A 26,253-nucleotide genomic window follows, 5' to 3' on the forward strand; every position below is an offset into this window, starting at 1 on the left:
GTGCCAGGAGATAATCCACAAGATCTCAACTCTTGTAGGCCTCCTTTAAAGGAAAAGTTTTGCTTTCTTGCTCTCTAGAACATGTAGTGCTGTATAGGGTGTAGAGCTCCCTAATGTTTTTCCTCTTCTCCTAGCCTTGATCAGAACCATTTCCAGGTGGACAGCTTCCAAGTAGGGTCATCTTCCTCAGCAGTCCTGGAAAGTACTTGGGAGCACCCTAGCAAGGAGACACCATTGTCTGGGGGTCATTGTCATTCTCCAGCATGGTGTGCTTGAGCACCTCTGTGCTCTCCCAGCTGTCATTGAGGTTGCCCTGGCTTTGGTTAAAGGTTGTGTCTCTCTAAGGAGAGTCTGTCTTTGGGGCTTGTGTTGCTTATAGTAAGTGGCTGATGTGGTTGTTGTGCCCCAAACATATGTTGCACAGACAGTGGCATGAATTCAGACCTGCTCTCCACTGCTTGTCTCTTTTTGCGACTGAACACTGGTTTCAGCTGTGAAAGGGTAAACCATAAACTTCATTCTTCTTGGGCAGGAGATGATGGATTTGAAATAAAAAGCCTTGCAGTGAGTGTGGGTGAACTACTGATGATGTCAGTGCTTCTGGACACTGTGAGAAGGTAGTGGAGGGACTCAAGAGCAGGTGGTCATGTGTGGGTCAGGGTGTTTTGCTGCAGCAGGGTCAGACTGGACACTGAGAGGCCCCAGGGATGTGCATGAAGGATGGCATGAACCTCTCTCCTTGCAACACTGGAGCCTCAGAGCAAGCTGAGCCCCCTCTCAGCTTTGCCTGCAAGGTGTGTCGCTGTGTCCTCAGTTTGCCACCTTCTTGCTATTTGCTCTTTTTAATTTTGAGCAAAGCTAATTAAATGAATGCAAATTAATTATCTGATTGAATTATTGAATGAAGCAAGCCCTGTAGAAAATAAAGTGCTTCTATTTTAGTGCTTCTCTTGCAATTTGCCTTTACTTTTAATTTTTTTTCTACGTTGTCACTCAAAGTGATAATTCTGGCTTGAAGTTCAATTTTAATTTCATCATTGTTAGATAAGTAATGGTTGTTTCTTTTCTTTCAGTGTCAGGAAAGACAAAGACAAATTTGAGTTCTGGGCAAGAAATAGAACAATGAGAATACTGAAAAGCTAAGTGACTTGGTAGAGCAGATATAGCTCCAATTACTAAATATTTAATGTTGGTAGGGTTTGCAGAAGTAAGGAATCATAGAATCTCCGAGTGGTTTGGGTTGGAAGGGACCTTAAAAATTATCTAATTCCAACCCCCCTAAGGGGAGAGCTTGAACCTACTTACCTACAGGTAACCTAAGGTTCAGGATGGTTGAACCTGTCTCTAAACCAGGACATGCTTCCTTATTTTTCTGGCACATCTTATGTTTGGAATGGTTTGTTCTCAAACACAAAGACTCCTGGTCTTTTGCTGTCATTTTTCTTAGAATACTTTTTTTCCTCACACAAAGTGGGTTTTATCTTAAGAAATAACATTTCCTCAGGCTGCTACCAGTAAAGATCTGCAGCCTGAAAGTCTTGAGTGGTATATGAAGAAGATCCTTTCTCCGTACTCTGATGTAGCTCCTCAACCCCATAAAACTTCTATTGACAGATATATTATTAGGGTCTTGCACAAGAGGGAGAAAAAAGAATTTTACTAGTCCTGTGTAAACTGAAGTAATGACTGTTTTCAGCTTTCAGAAAGGATTTCAACAGGAAAACAAAGATGTTTATTCTTGGTTGCTGGAAGATCCATGTCCTGGGAATTGAAGTGGTTTGCATGGTTCTTGTGGAGGGACTCTGAGGCAGAGCCAGGAGGTGAGCAGCACACCAGCCTGCTGCATATCCACAAGACCACTTTTATTTCTTGGAAAATGATCCATTTGAGCTCCACAGCTATTGCAATACATCTCATGCTGAGAAGGTTTTGGCAGTAATTCATGACTTGCCAAGGTCTGCCAACTGCTTAGATATCCAGGTGCAGTAAAAATGCAACAAGCAGCAGTATCAGGGTTAACTTCACTTCCTCAGTGGGCTGTGTTTTGTCTGGGCTCTGAAACCTAGAGATAAATATGCAAGCTCACAAGCTGCTCTGGGATTTCAGTGTTCCTGGCTGTAATAGGGAACAGAGATTTTTGCTTGATTTTAATGTGATTCCTAGAAGAGGTGATGGTGGTTCCCAGAGGAGCTCAAATCTGTCTGCTTGGCCTTGGAGGACAGGGCTGTGCTGGAGATGGTGTTTGCAGTGGAGCAGGATGGTGAATGTGGGATGGAGGGAGAAGAAACTATGGGAGATCAGTACTGTGATCCTGTTGCCAGGGATGATGGCATCAACCCTACTTGCTGCATCTTATCCGGAGAGATGCTGTTTCATGGCCAGCTCTCCCTGGACCCATTGTGGTCAAGTACACCTAGATGACACTCTGGACTGGGATGAAGGGGGTTACCCTATCCAGAAGCACACCTGTGGCTGTACCTGAATTGTTCTAGACTACAATTTGTGAGATATCTGACTGATGAAATAGGTAACTGGCTGTCCAAAAGCCCAGGTAGCTTACCTGGAGTCACCCTGTAAATCTGTACCAGAAATTGGAGAAAAAAAACCCAACAAACCCGTACTGTTTGTTGTTTATTTATATCTGTCTATATATGTATACACAAATATACATGTGTGTATATATATATATATATATCAAATCAGGCTGTCCCCCATTTAATATCCAAGTCTGTCAATTCTGGCTGCTAGAGGAGACTCCTAATTTAGGTGGTACCAAGGGTTTTCCTTGTGTCTGGGTGTCTGGCATCCCAGTCTGTTTGGCGTCCACAAGTCCCTATCAACTGGAGGTAACAAGATGCTGTTGTGCCACAGTGTTTAATTACCTCAATTTACCTGGAAGGTATTCAGGCATCATTACTGCTTGTGGAGATACCCGAAGTTCCTTCTGGCTCTGCAGACATGAGGTGGACCAGCAGCATCAGTCTGCTGTGTGTTGGGGATGTTGTGGCAGTCGAGTCCTTGTCCTCAGTGGACTGGGCAAGATCTCTCAAATATCCAAGCAGAACAGGGTCTTCAGCCTTAGGTGACCTGGCATGGAGCTGTAGGAAGCAGAACTTGTCTTCTAGTGATGTTTTTGGAGGCAAATACTCGTGCTTACAATTTATACCCTCCCGTTTTGGGTTGTTCCTGAGTGTACCCAACATAAAATTATGAGTTTCTTGCTCTTCGGTGCCAGCTGTTTTTGTTTCCTGGAGTGCTTCAGCAGAAATGATTCTGTTGTTTTCCAGAATGAAATACTGAATTAAAATAGAGTTTTGAGCAAAGAGATGGTTTTTTGCCAAAGTGACCTCAGGCTTGGCAGAGGTGAGAGTGGGAGGGATGAAACCTTCTGCTGTCCCTGTCTGCCTTCTGCTGGCAAAATCTATTTGGCAAAATAGATTTTGGCAAAAAAAAAATTTGGGCAAAATCTACCCATTTGTGATCTCCTGGGAGAAACTACAAGACACCACACTCTGTGATTCTGTGACCAGCATGGCTTTGAGTGCTGTGGGCACCACCTGCACTGAGCAGGTTCCCACCTTGGTGACTACTTGGTGACTGCTCCTCCTGGCAAAGCCAGCACTGCTGGTAGTTGCAGATACAGGAATGAGGCATTTTCATAATTGAGGGTAGATCTGGCTGTCTGGAAAGGATGCTCTCAGGTTTCCTTTGGGCTGCCTTGAGTGGGGTCAGTTCTGCACTAGCTGCCTGGACTGGGAAACTGAGCAAAGCTGGAGCAGGGCTGTGGCTTGGTTTTGGGCCAGATCTGTCCTCTGATGGAGCTCAGTGCTGGCCCTGGGTGCTGTTTCAGGGCAGGAGGGAGAACCCCAGCAGTGGCACAGAGGAGGGAGGAAGGCAGGAGGTCTGGCTGAGCAGGTGTCCTGCTCTTCATGCTCCTCTGCTGGAACAAGGGGCAAGGACAGTGATTGGTGGAAACACTGGGAAAAGTTACTTGGAGAAGAAATAGATGCATAAGGGTCTGGAAGGACAGAGAAAAGGAATATAAGCAGAGCTAGAAGGAATTAGGAGACTGGTTTGGGGAGTGGTGATGGGTGGGTATGGACAGGAGCTGTAAGGAAGAAGCAGCTTAGAGAAGCTCAAAAGGTTAAGGAAGGTGGGAGGGGGAGAATATAGACAGATGGATGGTAGAGGAGCTGCAGGGAGGAGGAAAAGCTGCAGCATCAGGAGAGCTGTAACCAGCAAAGCCCATTTCTTGCTGGAACCCGAAACTGTTTTTAATCCCAGAATCTCAGCTCTTTTCTGCCGTCTAGCTGTCAGACTCGTTGAGCAAGTGTGTCTGTCTGTCACTAGTACTGGATCCACACAGGAGCACATAGTCCTTTCCTAGGAAATGTGTGTTCCCCTGTTAGTGCTATCCTCTCTCCCCAGAGCTCTGTGCCCAATGCCACAGCCATGGAGGGGGAAGGCTGCTCCACTTCAGCAGATGAACTTACTTCCAATGATAGCTCTCATTGTTTAGAAGGCATATGAAATGGCCTTAAAACCAGAAATCTTTCCATTTGAAGGATATCACTAGAAAGTCAAACTCTCAAAAGTCAGGGAATGCTGAATTTTAGTGTCTAATATGTCCTTCCTATATATTCAGGTCTGGGGGTGGTAGGTGCATGAAAAGCTGTTGGGATCAGCTGTGTTTCCTGAATGCTGCACTGCTGGATGCAGCCCTTGGGAAATCCCTCTGGGAAATCACACTAATCTGCTGGCACTAGGCGGGGTATGGTGCGTGGCAGAGCAGTCAAGGTCCCTGCCACCTGCAGAAGTGTTTTAGGACAGACTGTGCAATGAAGCCATGTGTAGTTGCCAGCCTGAATGCTTGAGCACCAAGTATCTCCTTGCTGCATTGCCAAGGCGGGAAATGTCTTGATGAGAAGGGGTGCTGCTTTTTGGCAGGTCTCTTCATGGTAGCAATAAGCTTGGAATACAAGAGGCTGAATTTATTTTCTTTGACAGATGCTTTGCTGTGGCAGTGTCTTACTCAGCCCATGGTGTGTGGGAATCTGCGTGGGAGAGCGACATGGTAAACAACCTGCTTTTTAAGGCTGTTGCACTTAGGAAACATATTAGCAAGGTGCCACATGGAAATCTCAAAAGTGCCCGGGATCAGCTGTGTAATCAAAGCTGAATATATTGCTGGACCATTTGGGCTGGGTCTGTGCAGCTGTGGGGTGACCAGTCAACCAGGTGTTGCAGGGTGGTGAGTCAGGTGTTGGTCATCCTCCCCAGTGAGCCCAAGACCAGTGCACCTCCAGGGTGTGTGGAAAAGCCGAGACATCGCACGACAGCAATCAGAGGCCCTGACAGCAGAAAAAGGGGAGTGTTCAACTTGTTTTACTTAGCTCTCCCTGTTAATTCGTTCCTGACTAGATTCTAGTTGTGCTTTGAGTTACAGTTTGCTTTCCCACTGAGAGGTGCAGTGCCCCTGGTGAGGAAGGCTTGAGGTTTCATCCCAGGGGTGGCTGCTGTGTTGAGGAATGTGGTTGCCATTTGTGGAAATGCTGCAAAAGTTTAGGTCCCCCTGGACACAAGCTGCTTGATACTCCCATTTCAAATGGCTTTCTGTTCATCCTGGTTTCTTTGTGTGTTTTGTCTCATGTTACATAAAGAGTATTTTTCTGCTCCTCCTTCTTTGAGACAGATGTTAAGCCTGTGTCTCTAGAAAATTGCTGTGCCTGAACATGAAGGTGTGAATTTTAAGCAGATTTAGTTGAATATAAAACCTTGTGTGGACACTCTTGTTTTAGTACCGAAGTGACCAACTTTAATTCTTAAGCCAAACACATAGCTCAAAAGAAGGGTGTCCCCAAAGCATCCTCTTAAAAATAGCTTTAAACTGCACCTGGTTAAAAATAGGTTTAACTTGGATCTCGTGCTTCCCTGTGTGGGCAGGACCTCCTAATAGCATGTTGTGATACCTACTATGGAACCACCCACGAGCACGTGAGTTGCTGATGGTTGTGACATGCAGGAGCCCTGAGACACTGGGAGCAGGGGAGGGGTCAGGATCTCCCTGCTGTTTGCCCATCCTGCCAATTCTGCTTTTCCGAAGGATTTTGCACAAATGATGGGAACTTTGACTTACAAATGCTGTCACTCCTTTACTGCTACTTCTGCTCCGTACACAGCATAGTTTGAAGTTTTCTGAATGTTACAGTGCCGAGTTAATAATCCTTGGTGTTAATAATCCTTGAAAGGATCAAAGTTGCTTTGTTAGTCGTATTTTTCTGTTTTTAACGAATAATGTGTTTAAATGGTTTCCTTCCCTAGTAAATGACATCTCAACATTTTTCTCTTGAGTTTAATAGGTGGGAAGGAATAACAGGAGGTTTTACAGTGGAAATTCACTTGCCGAAGCACAAGGAAATAATAAGGATTATAATTGACAATGGGAGGAGGGAGAGGAATCGGTTCGTTAAGGCTTTAATGAGCAATGCAGTAAGACATATGAGGCACTAGTATACATACATCTTAAAATAAGGTGGAGAATTGTACCCACCTTGTGATAAATTGAGAATGCAAGCAGATGTTGTGCTGCTGCAGCTGAAGAGGGGAGAGGGTTATTGCTGCCTGTTTCTCACTGTTCATAGGGGTCAGCTCAAATTTTTAATAATAGGGCTTTTCTGGGTTTTTCTCGTTGCCTGTTCTTACACAGGTCAATGTGACAGGAGTGGGGTATGGAGCAGTTGAAATGCTGGTAAGTCTGAGAAGGTAGGGAGGGGATTCCAGTGTGAGGAGTGAACAGTGGGGCTGGGGTGACTTTTAGACTCTGCTTCTGCTGGAAGGCCATGTTCAGCTACAGACAGAGAGAAGCACCTGTCTGTTATCTCACTGGACCATCTGACCAGACTAATGTGTCTTGCTTTTCCAAACCACGTGGGTATCATATGTCTCCTGCTCCATATGGGACAGATACAAGGCGGCCTTGCAGTCACAGTGCCAGTCTGAGGCTCTGACAGGCTCAGTTCAGTGCTCAGGTTTCTCTTGTCTCCCTCAAATCCCTCTTCTAATTTTTTTCAAAAAATCCTTCTCTCCTGGAATCTCCTCTGTGTGCAAACTGAGACAGTTCTTTGCCATTGTTGCCCCAGCCCGGTCTCTGACAAACAGAAGTATCCTGAGATTATAATCTCCAAATGAATGCAAAAACTTGCAGAGATGGAATGGTAAAATGGAGCTCAGGTAAAACCTTCCTTGCCCTTGACAGAGAAACAAGCATAGGGTGAAAAATAGATCTGTCCCTCCTCAGAGTGGTGTGGCTGAAAAGAGGAGGAGGAGGGAAGTACAAGGAAGTGGCTGTTGCCTTCAAGCACACCCTCCTTGTCAGCCAGCAGCATTTCTTCAGCCTGTGGCCTGAAAAGCACAAATGGGCTGCCATGCAGTGATCTCTGTTGGAGAACCTGGTCTCTTATGGCATGGAGTTGCTCATGTCCACTGAAATCTTTTGTTACCCTCATTATCCCATTTGCTCAGTTCATGGTTACTCACTTCAGAAATGAATGGAAAGGCTTTTCCATTCATGTTTTTCAGCCTTGAGCAACACACTGCAGTGCCTTGCTTCAGAGCTCTCAGCATCCACATACAGATGTCTGAAGAGAATTTTTCCCAGAAATAACTTGTAAAAGCAGATCTGGAAAGGAATATTTTTCAGCTGCTCTGTGCACATCTGAAAACCTGGGTGGCATTTGTAATTAAAACTCTATGCAAAATAACCTGTATGATGTTCATAACTGGTTGGTGGACTTGGAGCAGCAGCAGAATACTTGTTTTAAGAGTTCCTTAACCTGCCTTCTTTCTCATGTTCTCCCAGAACTTAAGCAAACAGATAAAAAGCAGTTATTCTACCTTCAGCCCCAGCAGTAGACTCTACCCTCTGCTTTGCAGCCCTCTCCCCTCCTGCACACGTAGCCCACTCCTAGCTGAGCTGTCCTGCTGTCCCTGGCACTGCTACATCCAAGTGTGAGAGACTGAAGAAAACTGAACCCCCCGAACTGAGTCCAGAGAGGGGCAAGGAAGCTGGTGACAGGTCTGGAGCACAAGTTTTATAAGAAGCAGATAAAGGAGCTGGGGGTGCTTAACCTGGAGAAGAGGAGGCTCGGGGTGACCTTGGCATTCTCTACAACTACCTGAGAAGAAATTGTAGCCAGGTGGGGTTTGGCTTCTTTGCCCAGGCAACTAGTGACAGGATGAGAGGGCATAGTCTAAAACTGCTCCAAGGGAGCTTTAGTTTGGACATTAGGAAGAATTTCCTCACAGAAAAGGTGATTAGGCACTGAAATGTGCTGCCCAGGGAGGTGGTAGAGTCACTGTCCCTGGAGGTGTTTAAAGGAGAGACTGGACATGGCACTTAGTGCCATGTACTAGTTTGCATGGTGGTGTTAGGTCATAGGTTGAACCTGATGATCTCAGAGTTTTTTTCCAACCTAATTGATTCTGTGAAAAGGTGCTGAACACCAGTGCAACACTGGGGAGGTGTACAGTGAAGTTAGCAGTGATGGATGGAGCAGAGCTGTAGATGGTGAGCCTAGGAAACACAGAGATGTCCTCTCAACTTTTTCATCTCACCTACTGGTGCCACCAGAGCTTTGGCATCATTGTGTAATTCTGGAAATAAGCCTATGATGGGCTTTTGTAGCAACAGCTGAGCACTGTCATGCTCACCAGTACTGTTGTGTGAATTTCATTGATCCTGTTCTCACTGCTGCTGCACTGAAACATCATCCTTCAGCCTCAGTCCTCAAATGCTGTTAATCACTGAGAACTGAGATGAATTTATGTCCTAGATCTGGCAAGAAAACAAGGAAGATGGATGTGCTCTAGTTCAGCCCTTGGAGGAGAAACAGAGACCTTGCCTCCAGTGCACAGTTCTGTGTCATTTGATGCAGGGATGATTGTGTTTGCATTTCCAAGACTGCTGTTTCATACTCATGAGTGGGGAAAATGGTGTTGTTTTGGTTTGGTTTGGGGTTTTTTGGTGTTTTGGGGGGGGGGGGGCTGGGTTTTTTTGGTTTTGTTTTTTTTTGGTTCAGAGCATCGTTCCTTCTTACTCTTTCAGACAATATTGATGGGTTGGCGTCTTAAAAGATGAGCTACTCATTAATGTGGCTGTTCTGTGAAGTCCTAGAAGACAACATGGTGCTGCCAGCACTAGCTGTCTCTTTCTCTGGTCTTGTAAAAAACTTTATCCAGTTTCAGAGGGCAAAACAGCAGCTGGATCCAACAAAAGTCTCGGCCTGTGTTTCATGTGCCACACGTTTGCTTTGCAAGGAGCCTCCCCTGGGATCAGAACCGATCTGGTTTTATGCACAGACTGGCAAAAGCAACAGAAGGGTAGAAACTTAGATGAACATGAAGTGGGAGAGAAAACCTGTGTGATTAACATGATCTTTGTGGATGAGGCTGTTTTCCAGCTGGCCAATTCGTGCATCGAAGTGACTTTCGAGGAGAACTGAAGAAAAAGCTTGGCAGTAATTAGGGCAGGCAAAGGAAGCAGAACAGTCAGCAGTGGAAATACCACCTCGGTTTGTAGCCTTTAAATCCTTTCCTCTCTTCCGAGTCAGGCTGTCAGCTTCTTCTTCAATTCTGTGTTATGTTTATAAAGTTTTAATTAGGAAGGCTTCCCATGGTTTTGTCCATCCACAGGATTATGGTGATAAGACTCCTGGTTTACAAGATACCAAGCCTAAGTAAGGGATTTTTGTCGCAACATACATGTTTTCCAGCCTGGAAAATAAACATCTTGGTTTAGCCTCAGTTTGCATTCAGTAGATGTGAGGAAGCTCTCTGTTAGGTAAATATTGAGAGAACACCTGTGTCCTGATGGCTGCAGGGGGTGGGGGGTGTATTAATTTACTTGATCTGACTTAAATATTCTTTTCCTAAAACACCCACAACAACTCACCGTTAGGACATTGGCTAAACGAGCGTTTAGCATGATCTGAGATTGTTGTTCAGTGTTGCAGTGCTTGTAAGAGGTGATGGATCTCTCAATCTGCTAGTTTGCTTTTCACAGTCCAATAAGGTCAGTGGTTGGTCTCTGCTGTGTGCTTGTATATCACTCAGTGCAAGGGGAACTTGCTTGTAGTGCTCCCAGGGGAGCACAGGATAACATATCTACTCTTCCCAGTACTAATAAAAGAGGCTTAATTAAGTTTTAATCTATTAGCATTATTGCTTTAAGGCTTTTTCTATTGCTTTTTTGAATATCTTTATTTCTTTCCAAGAAAAATCCCATTGGTGCCTGTGAGAGTATAACACTAGAAACTGCCATTTGTTGGAGGTACCCAGATGACCTTTGCTTTGTTGACGTTACAGCAGTGGTCGATAGCATGACATGAGATTGATTTCCAATAGATGACACGTGACAGGTTTTAACTACTTGAGAGAAATAGAAATACACATACACCACTTCATCCTGAAGCTTCTCCTCTTGTTTTACTGCTGCAGTTATGCCACCATGGTAAGGGGTTACCTGAAATAACCCCTGGAATAAAAAAAAAGTGGGGGAGAAAGGGCATCTCTTGCCAGGAAGAGCAGAATCAGGTAAGCTCAGGGGGCAGGTGTGGTGGTGTTAGAGGCTGCTGAGTGGGTGAGGGTGTGCTAGTGCTTGCAGATGTCCTCAGATGACTTGGTGGGTTATTTATTCTCCTCTCTTGCTGCGTGTATAATTTCCACTGCCATAAACACGTGTTCAGCATGAGTGGAGAGGAGGAAAAGGGAAGAGGCTTTTTAGTACTGAACTTCGCCGTTACGTTTGCACATAGTTAGACACAGTAACTACTCCATAGTTACAAATGTCCAAATTTAACCACGGATGTGGAAACTCCCTTCACTGAGCAATTACTTGCCTGCTTTTATAGCAGTGTTTGGACATTTGAACCATTCATGGTGGTTGTTGCTTTCCCAGAGATTACAGGCTTTTAAATGTCTGGATCTCTTAAAGTGGTCTGCAATGGCTTTGTTTTGTAAAATGCTCACTGTGTGCAGAAGGAAAATATCTATCCCATAGGAAACTAGTCAGAATGCAGAACTTGAGCAGGGAAAATGTCTCTGATGACTTTGTATCCTGTGACACTAAAGGTGGGGGGCACAGGGGGCTGCTGCATTGGCCACCCTGTTAGAGATCCACAGACTGGTTTGAGTTGGAATAGGCCTTTAAGATCTTGTACTTCCAACCTCCTGCCATGGGCAGGGACACCGTCCACTAGACCAGGGTGCTCCAAGCCCCATCCACCCTGGCTTTGAACACTCAGGCTGTGACACTAAAGGTGGGGGGCACAGGGGGCTGCTGCATTGGCCACCCTGTTAGAGATCCACAGACTGGTTTGAGTTGGAATAGGCCTTAAAGATCTTGTACTTCCAACCTCCTGCCATGGGCAGGGACACCGTCCACTAGACCAGGGTGCTCCAAGCCCCATCCAACCTGGCTTTGAACACTCAGGGATGGAGCAGCCACAGCTTCTCTGGACAACCTGTGCCAGTGACTCATCACCCTCACAGTCATGAATTTCTTCCTTACATCCAATCTAAACCTACTCTCTTTCAGTGTGAAGCCATTCCCTCTTGTCCTGTCACTACATGCTCTTGTAAACAGTCTCTCTTCAGGTTTCTTGTAGACTCCCTTCAGATATTAAAAGGCTGCAATAAGGTCACTCTAGAGCCTCCTCTTTTCTAGGCTGAACAATCCCAATTCTCTCAGTCTTTCTACTTTCAGGCTTTGGGGCTGTGTTGATGGATGGTTTCTGCACACAGCATCTCACCCAGTGGCACTGGGACCTGTTTAACTGACATGATGGGTGTGAGCTGAGGACCTGCCATGCTGGTGGTTGGAGAGGGTGGTGGTTGGGAGGAAGGAGGTTTTGGTAGCAATATGTTTGACCATTTCAAAATCACTTGCACCTTGTTGTGGGGCTGAACTTGCTTGCCCCATGGTGTGATGTGTGGGATGCATGAGTGCCCAAGCCCTCAGAGAGTGGGATTTATTCTGTGGGATGTGGTTGTATATGTAGATCTGCTGGATCATGTGATGGATGGTCTCTGGCAGCTACACTTGGGTCTGTGGTATGGGTGAGGTTGTGCTGTGCTTTCCCTCTCCTTTTTGCTTGAGCCAACACCAGGAAATGGGAAGAGCAATGCCCAAAAGAGCTGATTGCATATGAAAAGTAATAATCCAGGCCTTGCTGAAGTCATTCTCCTGCTTAGTAATACTTAGATTTATTATAATGTAATGTGAGGTGAATGTAAGTGTGGGTGAGGATCACCTGGAAGATGTGCAGCATCTGGAGAAAGTTAGCAGGGTAACACAGCCAAGTAGTGTGAGACAATGTGAAATTTGAGGAGTGTTTTAAATATGATTTATGATTTTAGAGGAAATAAAGGACAATTTGTGGTATGTGTTTTAATGAAAAGAGGGTCTGTAAGATAGAGCCTGTTGTGCTGTGTGAGATGTTGGTGGCTGGAGAACAAGAGCTGGAGGCCAAGTACAGCTTAGAAGAGAAGAGTCAGGGCTGGCCATGGATGTGATCCAATGGTGCAGGCAGCATGGAGACTTCCTCTTCTCCCCACGAAAAAGCAAATGCTTGTCATTTTTTGGTTTTCCTGAATCATTTCAAAATTGCAGTCTGTCTGAAGCCAGGCAAACCACAGGGATGCACAGCAGTGTCCCATCAGTGGCTTTGTGGGCCACCTTCAAGTGTCCCCTATTCCTGATGCAAAGGATTAGTTTGCTCTTGACTGGGTGTGGACTTCTCACTTCATGGGAGAGCCCCAGGGAGGTGACTACCCCATGCCGGTCCTTGAGGGAAACTGTAACACAACCAGAAACTGCATGAACTAAATTGGCAACATACTCTTTGAAACACTGCTAAATTTGAGTGCAGGGGCTTAAAGGGCGTCAGCTGTTGGGCTTCTAATGGAGCAGCTGCTATGAAGCAAGTTGATAACTGGATTGCTTCTTTAGATGATTTACTAACTTGCTCACCACCCACTCACAAACCCTGCTCTTTCCTTTCCATGCCTCAGAAGTTCTCCTGTACATGCTGAACACCAAGACAGGATACTTTGCCAGTTTGAGGTGTTTGGCCCCGATCCAATGAAAACACTTAAGCATATGCTAAAACCTAGATCATGGAGATGTTCTTTTGAATTTAAAGGTGAGAAAATTATTTAATACTATAAGGAATATAGTTTTCACTTTTATGAATTCTCACATGAATTTGCAGGAGGCTCAGGCTCAGCAAAGCAACTGGCTGTTGGTCTTCCTGTTGGGGAAGAGGGATGAACTGGTTGACCTCTAGAAGTTCTTCTTGGGCATGTTTCCTGTGGTAGATAATGAGGCTGTTGAACTTGTGCAATGATGATTGAATGTTTGAAAGGAATAGAAAACCTCCGCAGATCAGCTCTCACTTCTGGAGATCAAAATGACATCTTGTGTGTGGGAAAGAGGCAAATTATCTCCCAGCTGCAGGGTTCCTCCATCTTGCTGTCATGTGTTTCTGGTTGCCCACTGACAGAGGCAGGATGCTGAACTAGATGGACCCATGTTCTGATTCAATCTGGCAATTCCTGTGGTCCCCTGAGCCCTGTTGACCTCAGTGGGAATTAGACACACGTTTAAGCACTTCCCTAGAAAGGCAGACTCAACTGCCCCAGTCTCTGCTCAGCTGCTTGAGGCTCTGCAGTGGGGAAAGCAGGTTTCTGTTAAATGCTTGGATCAGCCTTACCACATCCTTTTTGTGTGTGTGTGTTTTAATGGGGGAATCCTAATTTATAGCATGCACTTCCATTTTAAAAATAAATGCAAGCTGTCCTAAAGCCCAAGCTGTGCTCTATGTCACAGTGATGCCATCGGGAAGGAGGTTTCCATTAGTGCCTGTGGAGGAGATGCATGCACGAATGGCTGGGAGAACACAGCAGAAAAAGAAAACCTGGAGCTTTGTGGTTGGCTTTGCTTCTAAACCTGTGAGCAAGAGTACTGAGAGGAATATATCATGTGGCTCAGGGCCCTTTGAAGTGGCTGAGTTCAGTACTGGCAGGGTGGGTTCCCTTATCTCCACTCCTACAAAGAGGACCAGGAAATGCCCCTGTGATGTGGGACTCCTACATCAGGTTGACAGCTTTTCCCCGTTTTTTCTCCCACAGCAGTTAATTAACAGAGCCAGCTGAAAGCAGGGGATTACTCTGCCCCTTTTTCGTGGGTAGATAAGTGGGATGGTGACAGCTGTGTTTGGGTACTACTGCCCATCCACTGCTCCAGGATGATCAGCTGGCTGGGAAGTTTACAGACTGCTGATCTCTTCCTGTGTCATTATATGCATGCAGAGGGTTTGGCAAGAGCTGGGTTTTGTCTTGCATCCAGTCTGTGCTCAAAACAAATCCTGAGCACATATGTTGGTGCACAGTCACCTCCAGCAGGCTCCAGTGTGTGTGCCCAGGATGCCCTTGTTAGCAGGACCTTTACTTTGCAAAGCTACTGACTTGAAACCTGCAAATTTCATTTCTTTCTTCTGAGGCAAGTGTGTCCCAGATGAGGCTTTGATCTGGGAAGCTCAGCTGAGTCTGACCTGGTCTGTGTGAGGATCCCAGAGACCAGCTGGCTGGGATGTGCAAGTCAGATGGCTTCTGCCACATGGCAATGGCTTTCTTGATCTAGAGCTCAGTTCTGCCTTTTGACAGTGACTTGTTTTGTGTAAATTGAGCTTTGCTGTGAAATGGCTATATGGCTGAACTAAACCCAGTACAGAAAAAAAATGGATAGGAAATGGAATTGATAGATAATTAAATTGCTAGATAATTAAACTGTGATATTTAATTGGGCCAGAAGGGGTTTAGACTGGACATTAGAAAGCATTTTTTGGCTGAGAGGGTGGCCAAATACTGGAACAGGCTTCCTTGAGGGGTCAATGCCCCAAGTCTGTCAGTGTTTGAAAGGAATTTGGACAATGCTCTTAATAATATATTTTAACTTTTGGTCAGCCCTGAAGCAGTGAGGTAGTTGGACTAGATGGCTGTTGTAGATCCTTTCCAACTGAAATAGTCTGTTCTGACTAAAATTAAATTACATTTTGGGATAATTCAGATTTGAATGTTAGCAGTTCCTGTGATCCTTCTTTCCAGAACTATAAAGTATTATCTAACCTTTGGAAAATGAGACCTTTAAAGAAAGATGAGTGTGGCACATATCAAACAACTAGGAGTTCTTGAAAAATTAGGCTGTGCCTTTTTATCTAATTCAGGAAGCAAAGATGCTGCAAATGGTGATCTGGAAGTGTGGGAATACCAAAAGTGGATAAGCACCATTCACTGAGTAAGGCACTGCTCCAGAAGTGGGGCACTGGTCAGTTGGTTGTACATAGTCCTATTTTCAGGAGTTCTTGCCAAAGCTGTGAGTTACAACAACTCATTAGCCTTCAGCTTCTGGTCTATTTACAGCTTATGCATTAATGGGTTAGTGACATGTCTCAACGTGAGAAAATAGTGAGAGGAAGATAGGAAATTGTGGCCTTCGAAAACATTTTATCATAGAATCATAGAACAGTTTGTGTTTGGAAGGGACCCTAAAGATCATCCTGTCCCAAGTCCCCTGCTATGGTCAGAGACACCTTCCACTAGACCAGAGTGCTCTAAGCCCTATCCAGCCTGCCCTTGAACACTCCCAGGGATGGAGCATCCACAGCTTCTCTGGGCAACATGTTACAGGGCCTCACCACCCTCAGTCATTAATTTCTTCCAAACAGGGCCTAACCACCCTCAGTCATTAATTTCTTCCAAATATCCAATCTAAACCTACTGTCTCTCAGTTAAAAGCCATTCCCCTTTGTCCTATCGCTACTTGCTCATGTAAAAAGTCACTCTCCAGCTCTCTTGTAGCCCCTTTAGCACTGGAAGGGGCTCTAAGGTCTCCCCGGACTGAACACCTCCAGCTCTCTCAGCCTGTCTCCATAGCAGAGGTGCTTTAGCCCCTATATCATCTGTGTAGCCTCTTCTGGAGTTGCTCCAGCAGGTCCATCTATATCATCTGTGTAGCTTCTTCTGGAGTTGCTCCAGCAGGTCCATATCGTCCTTACATTGGATGCCCAAGCTGAACACTGTAGCAAAACGAGGAGTAATAACTGTGCATGATGATGTTAACGTTTTGTTGCCTTTTTTTTCTTACCCTCTGCACAGGGACCCTCCAGAGGGATCGAATTTTCAAGAACCTCACCCGGAAACGCCAGCGAGCAATGCGAAGGCGAGTGCACCAGGTCAACGGGCACAAGTTCATGGCTACCTATCTGCGACAGCCAACCTACTGCTCACACTGCAGGGAGTTCATCTGGTAAGAATGGCTCAAACACAGTGTTGTGGAGCTTCCCATTCCTTTGCATTTTGGGGACCAAGATACCACTCTCAATCCTGAATCAGTCACCTTACCAAGGGCCACCAATGTGATACCCCTTGACCATCAGGTTTAACAGGGTACGTTTATACTGCAAACTGGAGTCTACTGCAGAGAGGCCAGAGGTGATGTATATCTTGGATGCTGGAAACTGGGATGGTGTGGGGATGAGACAGTGTTCCTCACTTGTAAGCATAAATGTTATTTCATGGTGAGGAAAGTAACTGAGGCACTCTGAAGAAAGACCCCAGGTATTAACTGGAGTGGAACTCTGAGATTACACTCAGAAAAATCAATTGATTGAAAGTGTAGAGAAGATTCCTGAGAACAGAAAAGCCATCAGAGGTGTGAGGTGTGGGGTGATGCATGTGGAGGAGTAAGCAGAGAATGGAGAAAAAGGTAGATATGTCTCAAAAGAACATGGAGTGGGAGAGATAATAACAGGGTGTGGGCTGCTGGGATCAGTTTCTAATGTGTGTGGTGTGTGTTGTAATGAAGTGAGGTATTTGAGAAACTAGAGTGAGGGGGGATATGGGGAATACAAGAATGCTGACAGCCTGCCCTGTAGGCCATGGCCTGTGCAATGCTTTGCTGTGCTCTCACACCCCTGTGCTGGGTTGCACCATTAGTGCTGGGCAGTTTGGCCATGGGATCTGATTGTTTGGGATCCTCTTGCATTTTTGGCTCTCTCTTCTGTAAACAATCTGTAAGATGACTGTGACATTAAATTATGTTCCCATTTTGTTTTGAACAGGGGTGTGTTTGGGAAGCAGGGATACCAGTGCCAAGGTAAGCTGCTCCACTCCTGCAGTGTGTGTGTAGGATGTGCTGTTTCAGGAACACTTTCCCATGCTTCTGGGACAGCCTGTGGTTACAAGCATCTCTGAAGTCACCACTTCTCTTCCTTCCCAGCCAGTCAAAACTGTGTTTGAGCATGTGTCCAGTTTACATGCATGCAGGAGCAGCCACAACACCTGGGAGTCTGGTTGCTGTGTTTCATCCTGTGCAGATCCACTGTGTTGCTGAGTACATGCAGCACCCAGCTAGGCTTGAGGCACCTGTGGTCCCTTCAGGACAGAGTACTGCTGGTATTGGAACACAAATACCCTATTGGAATGGCCACCCTCTTCCTTTCTCTCCCTGTGAAGTTCAACAAAGTAAAATTAGGGATTTTGTGACTTCAAAGGGCAGCCTTGTGGGCTGGCTCAGCACCTGTGTCTGAGTGCATGCTTTGGCTGAATGGATGTATAGATATGTATGTGGTGCTTGTTTGCACTTAATTATTGTTCTGCCTTTCCCTTTTTCTGTGTAAGAGGACAGAATGACTTGCTTCACAGGTGCATGGTCATTCAGTATAGCCTAACTCAGCCTGTCCTTGTGCGGTGTGATAGAGCACTGGTGTCCTACAAAAGGAAGGCTGCATGTAAACAAAATGGATATCCTGCATAAAATATCTGTGCAAGTGAATGTTTCTGGTAGCCCTTCATGAGTGGAAGCCTAGAGCAACAAAAAGAATAGTCTGAGACTCTGGAAAACATTTACAACTTGCAGTTGCCAATAGAAAAATCTTCTTACATAGTGACTATGGGTCTTCCTGGTTTCCACAGTGCATGCTGGGTTATGGAGTGGAGGAATCCAAGTTCATTCCAGCCAAGCCAGATTTAGACCTGGAGGGAGCCCAACTCAGGTTTAGCCCTCTTGATGGTGACTAACTAACTGGCCTAGACACAGTCCCGTTCTGCTGCAGTTATCCAACTTCCCAGACCCAAGTGTTGCACTGAGCCTAAGAAACAAACTAACCAGGGCAGGATGCACTTGGATACCAAACCTAAGAAGCACTGTGCCACCCAGATGCAGGGATGACTTTAGTTATCTCAGACCTGTGTTCTCTAAGGTTGTTTTTGTATGTTGTATGAAACACTCTTCACTGGATAATTATTTCAGCCTTTTTTTAAGTTCATTTGAGAAGGTATGCTATTGTTTCTGTGTCCATCATCCATATTTTATTTAGCAGCTGCATGAATGCTCTAGTGCAGAATTTCTGTAGCAGTGGGTTGAAGATGCATCTCCAAATCCATTAGGAGATTTTGTTAATTCCAAATCACGGATTATTTTTAGGAACTGCAATGACAGGACAAGGGGTAACGGGTTCAAATTGAAGGAGAGGAAGTTTAGGTTAGGTATTAGGAAAAAGAATTTTCCTGTGAGTGTGGTGAGACACTGGCACAGGTTGCCCAGGGAAGTGGTGGCTGCTCCAACCCTGGCAGTGTTTAAAGCCAGGTTGGATAAAGCCTTGGGCATCCTGGTCTAGTGGGGAGGTGTCCCTGCCCAGGGCAGGGAGTTGGGACTAGATGATCTCTAACATTCATTCCAACCCCTAAAATTCAATGATTCTATGGTTTTTTCACATCTTTACTGTGTGGTGATGATACAGCTGAGCCTTAAAGAACCCAACTGGTAGGTTGATGTGTTCTTTCAGTCTTTCAAGAGCTCTTTTCAGCATGCCTCTTTTGTTTCCTAGTATGCACCTGTGTTGTACACAAGCGCTGCCATCACCTAATTGTTACAGCTTGCACGTGCCAAAACAATACTAACAAGAACGATCTCAAGGTAAAGTCATCTTGGTTATTTTGGGCCATCATACTTTGTCTGGGGTTGTCTGGGTTGCTGGGGTTGCCCTATAACAGAATTTATTTGGTTTTGTTTCATTATTGGATTATTTCTTTGTTATCTGTATTCATGGATTTAAAAGTGATAAAGTGCTAGGGACATGCATGAAGGTCATACAATGTCATTCCATTGTTCTTCTGTTTGATTTAGGACATGGTTTAGCATGTGGTTTAGGAAGTTTGGGTGTCTTCATTGGAAGACATCAAGAAATAGCAAATCTACTGTTTTCTTTGGTAATTTTCTTGCATGATTAACTGTGATATCATCAGAATTTGGTGCCTGGTTCTGAATATGGATTTCTCTGGCCAAACACTGGTCTTTGTTGTGCCTCTTTTTTCTGTTCTGGTAACCTGAAGTACTCATTTAGTCATTGCTCCACACCTTGACTCTATGAAATGATTTATGTTGTAATAAAGAACACTTGCATAACCTATGTTTCTGAATGTTTTCTTTCTTGCTTGTTTTGGCTGCATTTGATGGGAGTAACATCTCCACCTTAAAGTGCCCTGTACATTGCATGTCTCATTTCTGTAATTGGAAATTGTTTAATAACCCTTTGAGGAAAATTCTATTGAAATCTATTTATTCCTGAGGCATCTGTGTGTTTTGTGCCATGCAGAAACCTTATTTTCAGTGCAGATAAGCAATTGCCTTTGTTTATTATTTCTTGCCTTCAAACTGCTGAGCTGAACTCCTTAAAACAACCCCTTGACAAGCCAGATGAAAATAAGTTAAAATGCCTAAGGGCAAAGTGCAAGCTAAATAGTGAGTCTCCTCACCCCTCTTTTAGGATTATGAAAGATTTATAATGTATTTAAGCTACTTTAAAAGCAGCCAAAGGTTAGGAGGCACCGCTCACTTTAAACTTGTTGTTCCAGTCGGACCCCTGACATTTCTTTATGGACTTCAGTTCCCCATCAGCCTTCCCAGATCTGCATGTTCAGAAACAAAGTCAAAAGTGATGAATTTGCTAAATGGGGGCTGCTTTCTTCAGCCAATGGAACATTTTTTTAAAGGCGTTTTGTAGATCTGAATGATTCACGTTTGGAAAATAACAAGGTTGAAAAGGGTGTGAGAGCAAGTGATAAAGCAAAATGTGTACCTGAAAGGAAAGACTGTTAATAACAAGGAGGGTGAGGAGAGGATGAGAATTTTAGGAGGAGCTGTGAAAGCTATTCTCTATTGAATGTAATAAAATCAACAGTTTGACCTAAAGTTACGTGTTTGCATGTAGTATGCAAGTCAATAATTTGAAAACTGGGTAGTTACAAAGTGCTGTGGCTCACGTCATTTATACGTGGCACTGCAGTGGGATTGGTTTGTGGTGAGGTAATCCACACTTCTAATTTTAACTTGGCTTCAAGAATTTCAAGTTGGCTAGGCAGCCCTTATTTTAAAATCTGCTCAGCCAGGTAGTCTGGCTGGGCCAGCAAGGAGAGCAGGGCAGTAAACCTCAGTGAGGATTTGGGGACGTTTTCTGACTTGGAATTATTTTCATAGTTTTGCACTTAAATGCTTTTATGTAAATGAACTTCAGCTTATATATATTTATTTGAATTTCAAACCTGTGCTTTTCTTTTGGTACCTCAGGTGACTGAACAGAGGTTTGGAATCAACATCCCTCATAAGTTCAGCGTCCACAACTACAAAGTCCCAACGTTCTGTGACCACTGTGGGTCCTTGCTCTGGGGAATCATGCGACAGGGTCTACAGTGTAAAAGTGAGCAGCTTCTCACTATTGCCTTTTCACTTTTAGACTCTTGGTGCACTATGTGGGCTTGATTTGTCCAACCTTCAAGAGGAAGCTGTGCAATGAATATTCATCTTTGTAAGAGTTAAAAAAACGCTGATCTAATTTTTAATCTCTCATCTGCCAGAAGGACTCGACTTTGCACTGTCAGCAGAGCTTTGTTTAACTTGCATTATTGAAAATATTCTGCTTCCTGCATTCATATTTTCCCTTTACCTGAAGATTTTTCCTCTGATAATGAAATAAGGCAGCAAAAAGGCATCTGAGGGGAAAAAAAAGGTCATTGCTTTAGGCTGACTACCCTGTCTGTTAATTAATGACAAAGCATGTCCTGGTGTAATGTTTTTGTTTCAGTGGTCCAGACTGTAAAATCCTAAGTCTCCTTTTGCTTTCATCTCCCACAAGAGGGTGTGTGTGTGCCCATGAGTTAGAGCAAGAATGAGTTTTGTTTCCCACTGAACACTATGTCTTTAAAATTAGGTACCTGGAAATGCAGGAGAAGTTTGTTGCAAATTCTGTGGCATTACAAATACTAATTTTACCTTCAGGCATAGCTGCAGTGGTAGTTATGTACCTCAAAAACATGTGCTTATGAACAGCTTAGGGCAATGTGGCATCCTACTTGGTTGGAGAGTTTGGGATCTATTCCTAATTTTCAGGAATTTATTCTCTGATGAAGAGTCCTAATTCTGCTTTTACTGAGATCAGTGGCAAGAATTCCTCTAGTTTAAAGACACAGAGTAGATCAAGATGGGTATATTCCTGAAGCAGAATTGCTACACTATTTCTCAGCATTAAATCCCTCTCTTACTTTTACTTTCCCTCCCTCCATCACCCCTGTCAGTCTGTAAAATGAATGTCCACATCCGATGCCAAGCAAATGTTGCTCCGAACTGTGGGGTGAATTCAGCAGAGCTTGCTAAAACATTGGCATGCATGGGTCTGCAACCAGGGAGCATCTCCCCAAACTCGGTGAGTATTTTTGTTTAAATTTTTTTCCCTCCTCCCTTTAAAGCATTTACAACCGAGTCTTTGTATGGGTGCAGAAGTCAGAGAATTCGGTTAGAACAGATGGTGTTGGGTGGTGGACTGCAGCAATAGGTTGTTACGTTTGGGGATTGTGGCAAAGGCTTCAGCTGGAAAATGGATGTCTGATGTCCAGGTGTTCCCTGGTCCAGGCTTTTAATCTATAGGTGCTGCTTTGTTGCGTGCTTATGTTTCACACTGCTGTGACTCCATCACTTTTATCTGTTTGGCATGAAGGTGAGGAGAATAAGACCTCTAACTAATTAGTAATCAATATAATTTAAGCCATACCTATTTTTCACATTCACTGCCAGCACAAATGCTCTGTCTGCATATGTGGCTTGTGATAGAGCAAAAGAGGAGCTCAGCAAGAGGCCAAGTTCTCTTCCCAGTTTCATCACTGTTTTTCTGAGTGATTTTTGGGGAAACCATTTCACTCTTCACTGCAGTTTCCCTGTGGTCCCTGTCGACACATCATTGTCTGAGCAACCTGCCCATGGCAGGAAGGTTGGGATGAGATGACCTTTAAGGTCCTTTCCAACCTGTCACAATTCTATGATTCTGTGATCTCCAGTCTTTGCTGTCCAAGACGGAGTCCCAGTGAGATTGTTGCCAGGGTTAGGATGTATGTGTACAATTTCTGCTTGTCAGCAGTTAAAGAATCCTAAAAATTTCTGAATCTTTTCAGAGGGTTTAAAACTGTAAGAGCTTGAGTGAAAATGCCTGCACACCTTACTGGAAATCAGAGCTGTCATTTGATAACAAGTCAGTTTTCATCATGTTTCCTTTGCAAGCAGTTTTGAAAAGTGAGTTTGCTTGAGACCACGGTAAACCCCATACTAAAACCTTGGTCTATTTATTTGTGTTTTACCAGAAAGAAAATATTAACCCCCAAAACATAATTCCCAGACATGGTTTACCTTGTCGAACAGTTAGCCAGCTACACTGATCAAGCACACCATGCAATATCAGCCTAGCATGCTCGTTGGGCTGTGCTGCCCCTTTTGATTTCAGATGGTTCATAACACACTGTCTTATCTTTGCTCTTCCTTCTGTTCAGGGGAACAGTTTTCCTGGGAGTTACAGGGAAACACGTTCCCTTCTCACTTCTGCAAAAATCAGCACTTGTTACCATTTGTCGTTTGCATCATCTGCAGATCAAAAAGAGATGAAATCAGAAAAATAAAAATCTGTGCATGGTGTTTAACGATCTTTTCTTGTTATTTGTGAGCTAAAAGGCTCACAAAAAAGATACTAGGAAGAAATTGTTCCCTGTGAGGGTGCTGAGGCACTGGCACAGGTTACCCAGAGAAGCTGTGGCTGCTCCATGCCTGGGAGTGGGATTGGGCTTGGAGCAACCTCATCTAGTGGAAGGTGTCTCTGCCCATGGCAGTTGGAATGAGATGATCTTTAAGGTCTCTTTCAACCCAAACCATTCTGTGGTTCTGTGAATGCTCTTGGTTCGTTCCCTGTGGAGACAAGTCTCCTGTGCAGGAGGAATTTTGCTGTACACCAAAGTAGTCACAAGATGGAGCTCACGAAGTCTGTGTGACTGTTAGACTAAGAAACAGAACAAAAGTGTTTGTTTGTATGCATATGCATACCTGGAGAGCTGTGAACAGAGAGCACTGGAGGCTTTCTCGATCGTCGAGTACTTCCAAATTAGGAGCTCTAGAAATGTATGCTGATACAGGTACAATTCCTGAAAATGCAGCACCTCACTGCTGGCATGGGTATGGACAGCTTTCCATCAGATTTACAGAAGTGGAGGAAGCCAGCAGCCCCGATGTGGGAAAAAAACATATTTTGAAGTTCAGGTCCTCCTGAACTGGACTTTGAGTAAGAGTCTTAAAAACAGTTAGAAACCTGGGAAATTGAGATGAAATCTGTTTGGGTTCTAGGCTGCACCAGCACTTGACCTACTAGAGAAATGATGCCGTTCTCCTTGCTCTGTTGTTGGATAGGAGACTTGGATTTCCACACTCATTCTCATATTTTTGTGGAGAGTGAGGGTGGAGTCAGGCTTGCTGGGCAGTGGGTTTACAGCTCCAAATGCCCAGGTCAGGAGCTGATGTTGACATCTCAGCACAGCCCTGAGCAGTGCTGAGTTTGGCCAGTCACACATAACAGCTGTGTGGGGTGGTGGTACCAACACACTTTCTGTTCCAGTGGCTATGCAGTGCCTCTGAACAGGTCCCAAATACTCAAGTTGGTGGGTTGACCACCTGTGAGCACGCTTGAGGCGGGAGTAAAATTTCTGTGCAGACTGATACTTGTTTGCTTTCTTCCACAGAAACTGGTTTCGAGATCTATGTTGAGACACCAGGGAAAAGGCAGCCTGAAGGACAGCAACAATGTTAGTGAAAGTTCAGCAAGCAAACTGGGGATCAAAGACTTAACCTTCCTTCGTGTGTTGGGAAAGGGAAGTTTTGGAAAGGTGAGAGTTATTTGTGGCTCTTTTGGGGGAAACCATGTTCCTTATTTAAGAAGCTCCGAGAAAGGTCAAGTTATTTCATAACATGGTACTTCAGAGTAAGTACCAAGTGGCACTTACTTTTGCAACCAAATTGGTTACAGAAATCAGGGAGAAAAAAGAGAAAGAAACTGATAGCAAAGTGAAGAATTAGATCTCACGAAGAAGAAAGAGGTTAGTACCTGAAGGAACAGCTGCATGCCAGGGCCCATAGTAGAAGCTGCAAGTGTGTGTGTTAGCACTTGTTTGGGCAGCATTTCTTGGAGCATGTCAAGACCTTTCCTTTAAAGGAAACAAGACAATGGTTTCAAATGTGGTGAGATGGGACTTTCATTTCTTTGCTTTGCCACAAAGCTGATGTGAAATGGTACATTTGAGTTTGGTAACTGAGGAGGGAAGTAGGATGAATGGCACTGCTCAGGGAGTTTGTCTTGGCACAATCGGTGACCTTTGACCATCTAGCCCTGTGCCAGACATTGGAGCAATGTGTCTGGATATTTCTATCTGGAGAAGCCTGCTGCAGGCAGTAGCATGTGTCATTGATTGTACACTGATGCCCATACTAACAGGCTGATTCACTTTCATCCACAAGCCTGGTCATGAGATAACTGACCTTTCCAGCGTGAGAAGGTGCAAGAGGCTCTGTGTTTGCTCATAGAGACTGAGGGCTCAGCCCTTGTGATTCACCCTCCCCTTTGATTTAGGTGATGCTTGCCAAGATGAAAGAGAGTGGGCAGCTCTATGCAGTGAAGGTGTTGAAGAAGGACGTCATTCTCCAAGATGATGATGTTGAATGCACCATGACTGAGAAACGCATCCTTTCCTTAGCAAGGAACCACCCATTCCTCACCAAGCTCTACTGTTGCTTCCAGACTCCTGTAAGTATAGCCCAGGCAGTGGACAGTCTTCCTCCTCACACTGGCTGGCATGAGGCACTCTACTGTCTATTTGGTTCCTGGCCCATTATAATTGTCCACCTTAGACCCAGAAGAAACCTCTCTGCTCAAAGATGAACAGAGCACTCTGCTATATTCCATCTCTAATATCTGCTGGGCATTTGGCAAACAAAATCCTGGCTTGTTCTAAGCTCCCTAACAAATTGGTAAGACACAAAGCCTTTCTTTGTGCTTTCCCTAGAAACATCTCTGTGCCATTGAGTGCTTAGAAATGCATCTGTGCAAACGTCTACAGACCTGCAGTGTCCTCTGGTTGCTGTGGGATTTCAGGCTCTACTCTGTTGCTACCTGAATTTTAACAAGACTGTGTTTACATTGAATTATTTGCAAACTCAAAGTTTTGTACTTGGAAGCAAGGATAGCCTCCTGTCCCTGCCAGCCTTTGTATACTGCTCAGAAGTGAATGAAACATCCTTCTAGGATTACTGTAAAAGGATGTGACTGACATGGGTGGACACTGAGTCAGATTGATATACAGTTGGTATTTCTTGTTGTGTAGAGAAGACAAATGACAGCATTGCTGTCACTTGTGCCATGGAGGACTGCACATGGGCTGTCTGCCCAGCTGCAGCCTCAGCTGGTGTGTGCATACGGGTGGGAGCTTGTTGCTGTGTGGGTGGTGGAGGGAGGAGTGGCTGAGATGGAGGCAGTGGCCACAACCATGTACCAGCAAGGTAAGTTTGGGAGTCATTAGGACCAAAGCATCTTCTGCAGCGTAGTTCTTCCAAACTGCCTGGGCTCCTTTCCAGTTGCATTTTGTCCTTTAAGTGGCAGTAGAGCTTGTTTTCCTCTTAGAAGAGGCAGGAGAAACTTGCCCTTTTAATTGTGGCTTCATTCCTCCTACATAACCCCAAAATACTTTAAAAAAGAAAAGGGCAGACAAATGCATCCTGTCACCCACCCCTTTCTCTTTTCACTGGGTGATGCAACAGTCAACTTGAAGAACTGTGCTCGT

At 44.7% G+C, this 26,253-nt stretch overlaps 1 protein-coding gene across 1 annotated transcript in view; it reads left to right on the forward strand.

Annotated features, from left to right (window-relative positions):
- LOC103801875 (protein kinase C eta type-like) overlaps window positions 1-25,972 on the forward strand; it is a gene marked incomplete at both ends in the record, with an annotated part of 59,542 nt that extends 33,570 nt beyond the window's left edge. Inside the window, 8 exons of the mRNA XM_009074311.1 lie at window positions 16,213-16,363; window positions 17,178-17,212; window positions 18,945-19,033; window positions 20,684-20,813; window positions 21,688-21,815; window positions 24,163-24,306; window positions 25,047-25,220; window positions 25,798-25,972. Coding sequence (XP_009072559.1) covers window positions 16,213-16,363; window positions 17,178-17,212; window positions 18,945-19,033; window positions 20,684-20,813; window positions 21,688-21,815; window positions 24,163-24,306; window positions 25,047-25,220; window positions 25,798-25,972 — 1,026 coding nt within the window. The remainder of the gene's footprint in view (window positions 1-16,212; window positions 16,364-17,177; window positions 17,213-18,944; window positions 19,034-20,683; window positions 20,814-21,687; window positions 21,816-24,162; window positions 24,307-25,046; window positions 25,221-25,797) is intronic.
- Between the last annotated feature and the right edge of the window lie 281 nt (window positions 25,973-26,253).

Source organism: Acanthisitta chloris, unplaced genomic scaffold, assembly GCF_000695815.1.
Source record: "Acanthisitta chloris isolate BGI_N310 unplaced genomic scaffold, ASM69581v1 scaffold4895, whole genome shotgun sequence".
NCBI classification, from domain to species: domain Eukaryota; kingdom Metazoa; phylum Chordata; class Aves; order Passeriformes; family Acanthisittidae; genus Acanthisitta; species Acanthisitta chloris.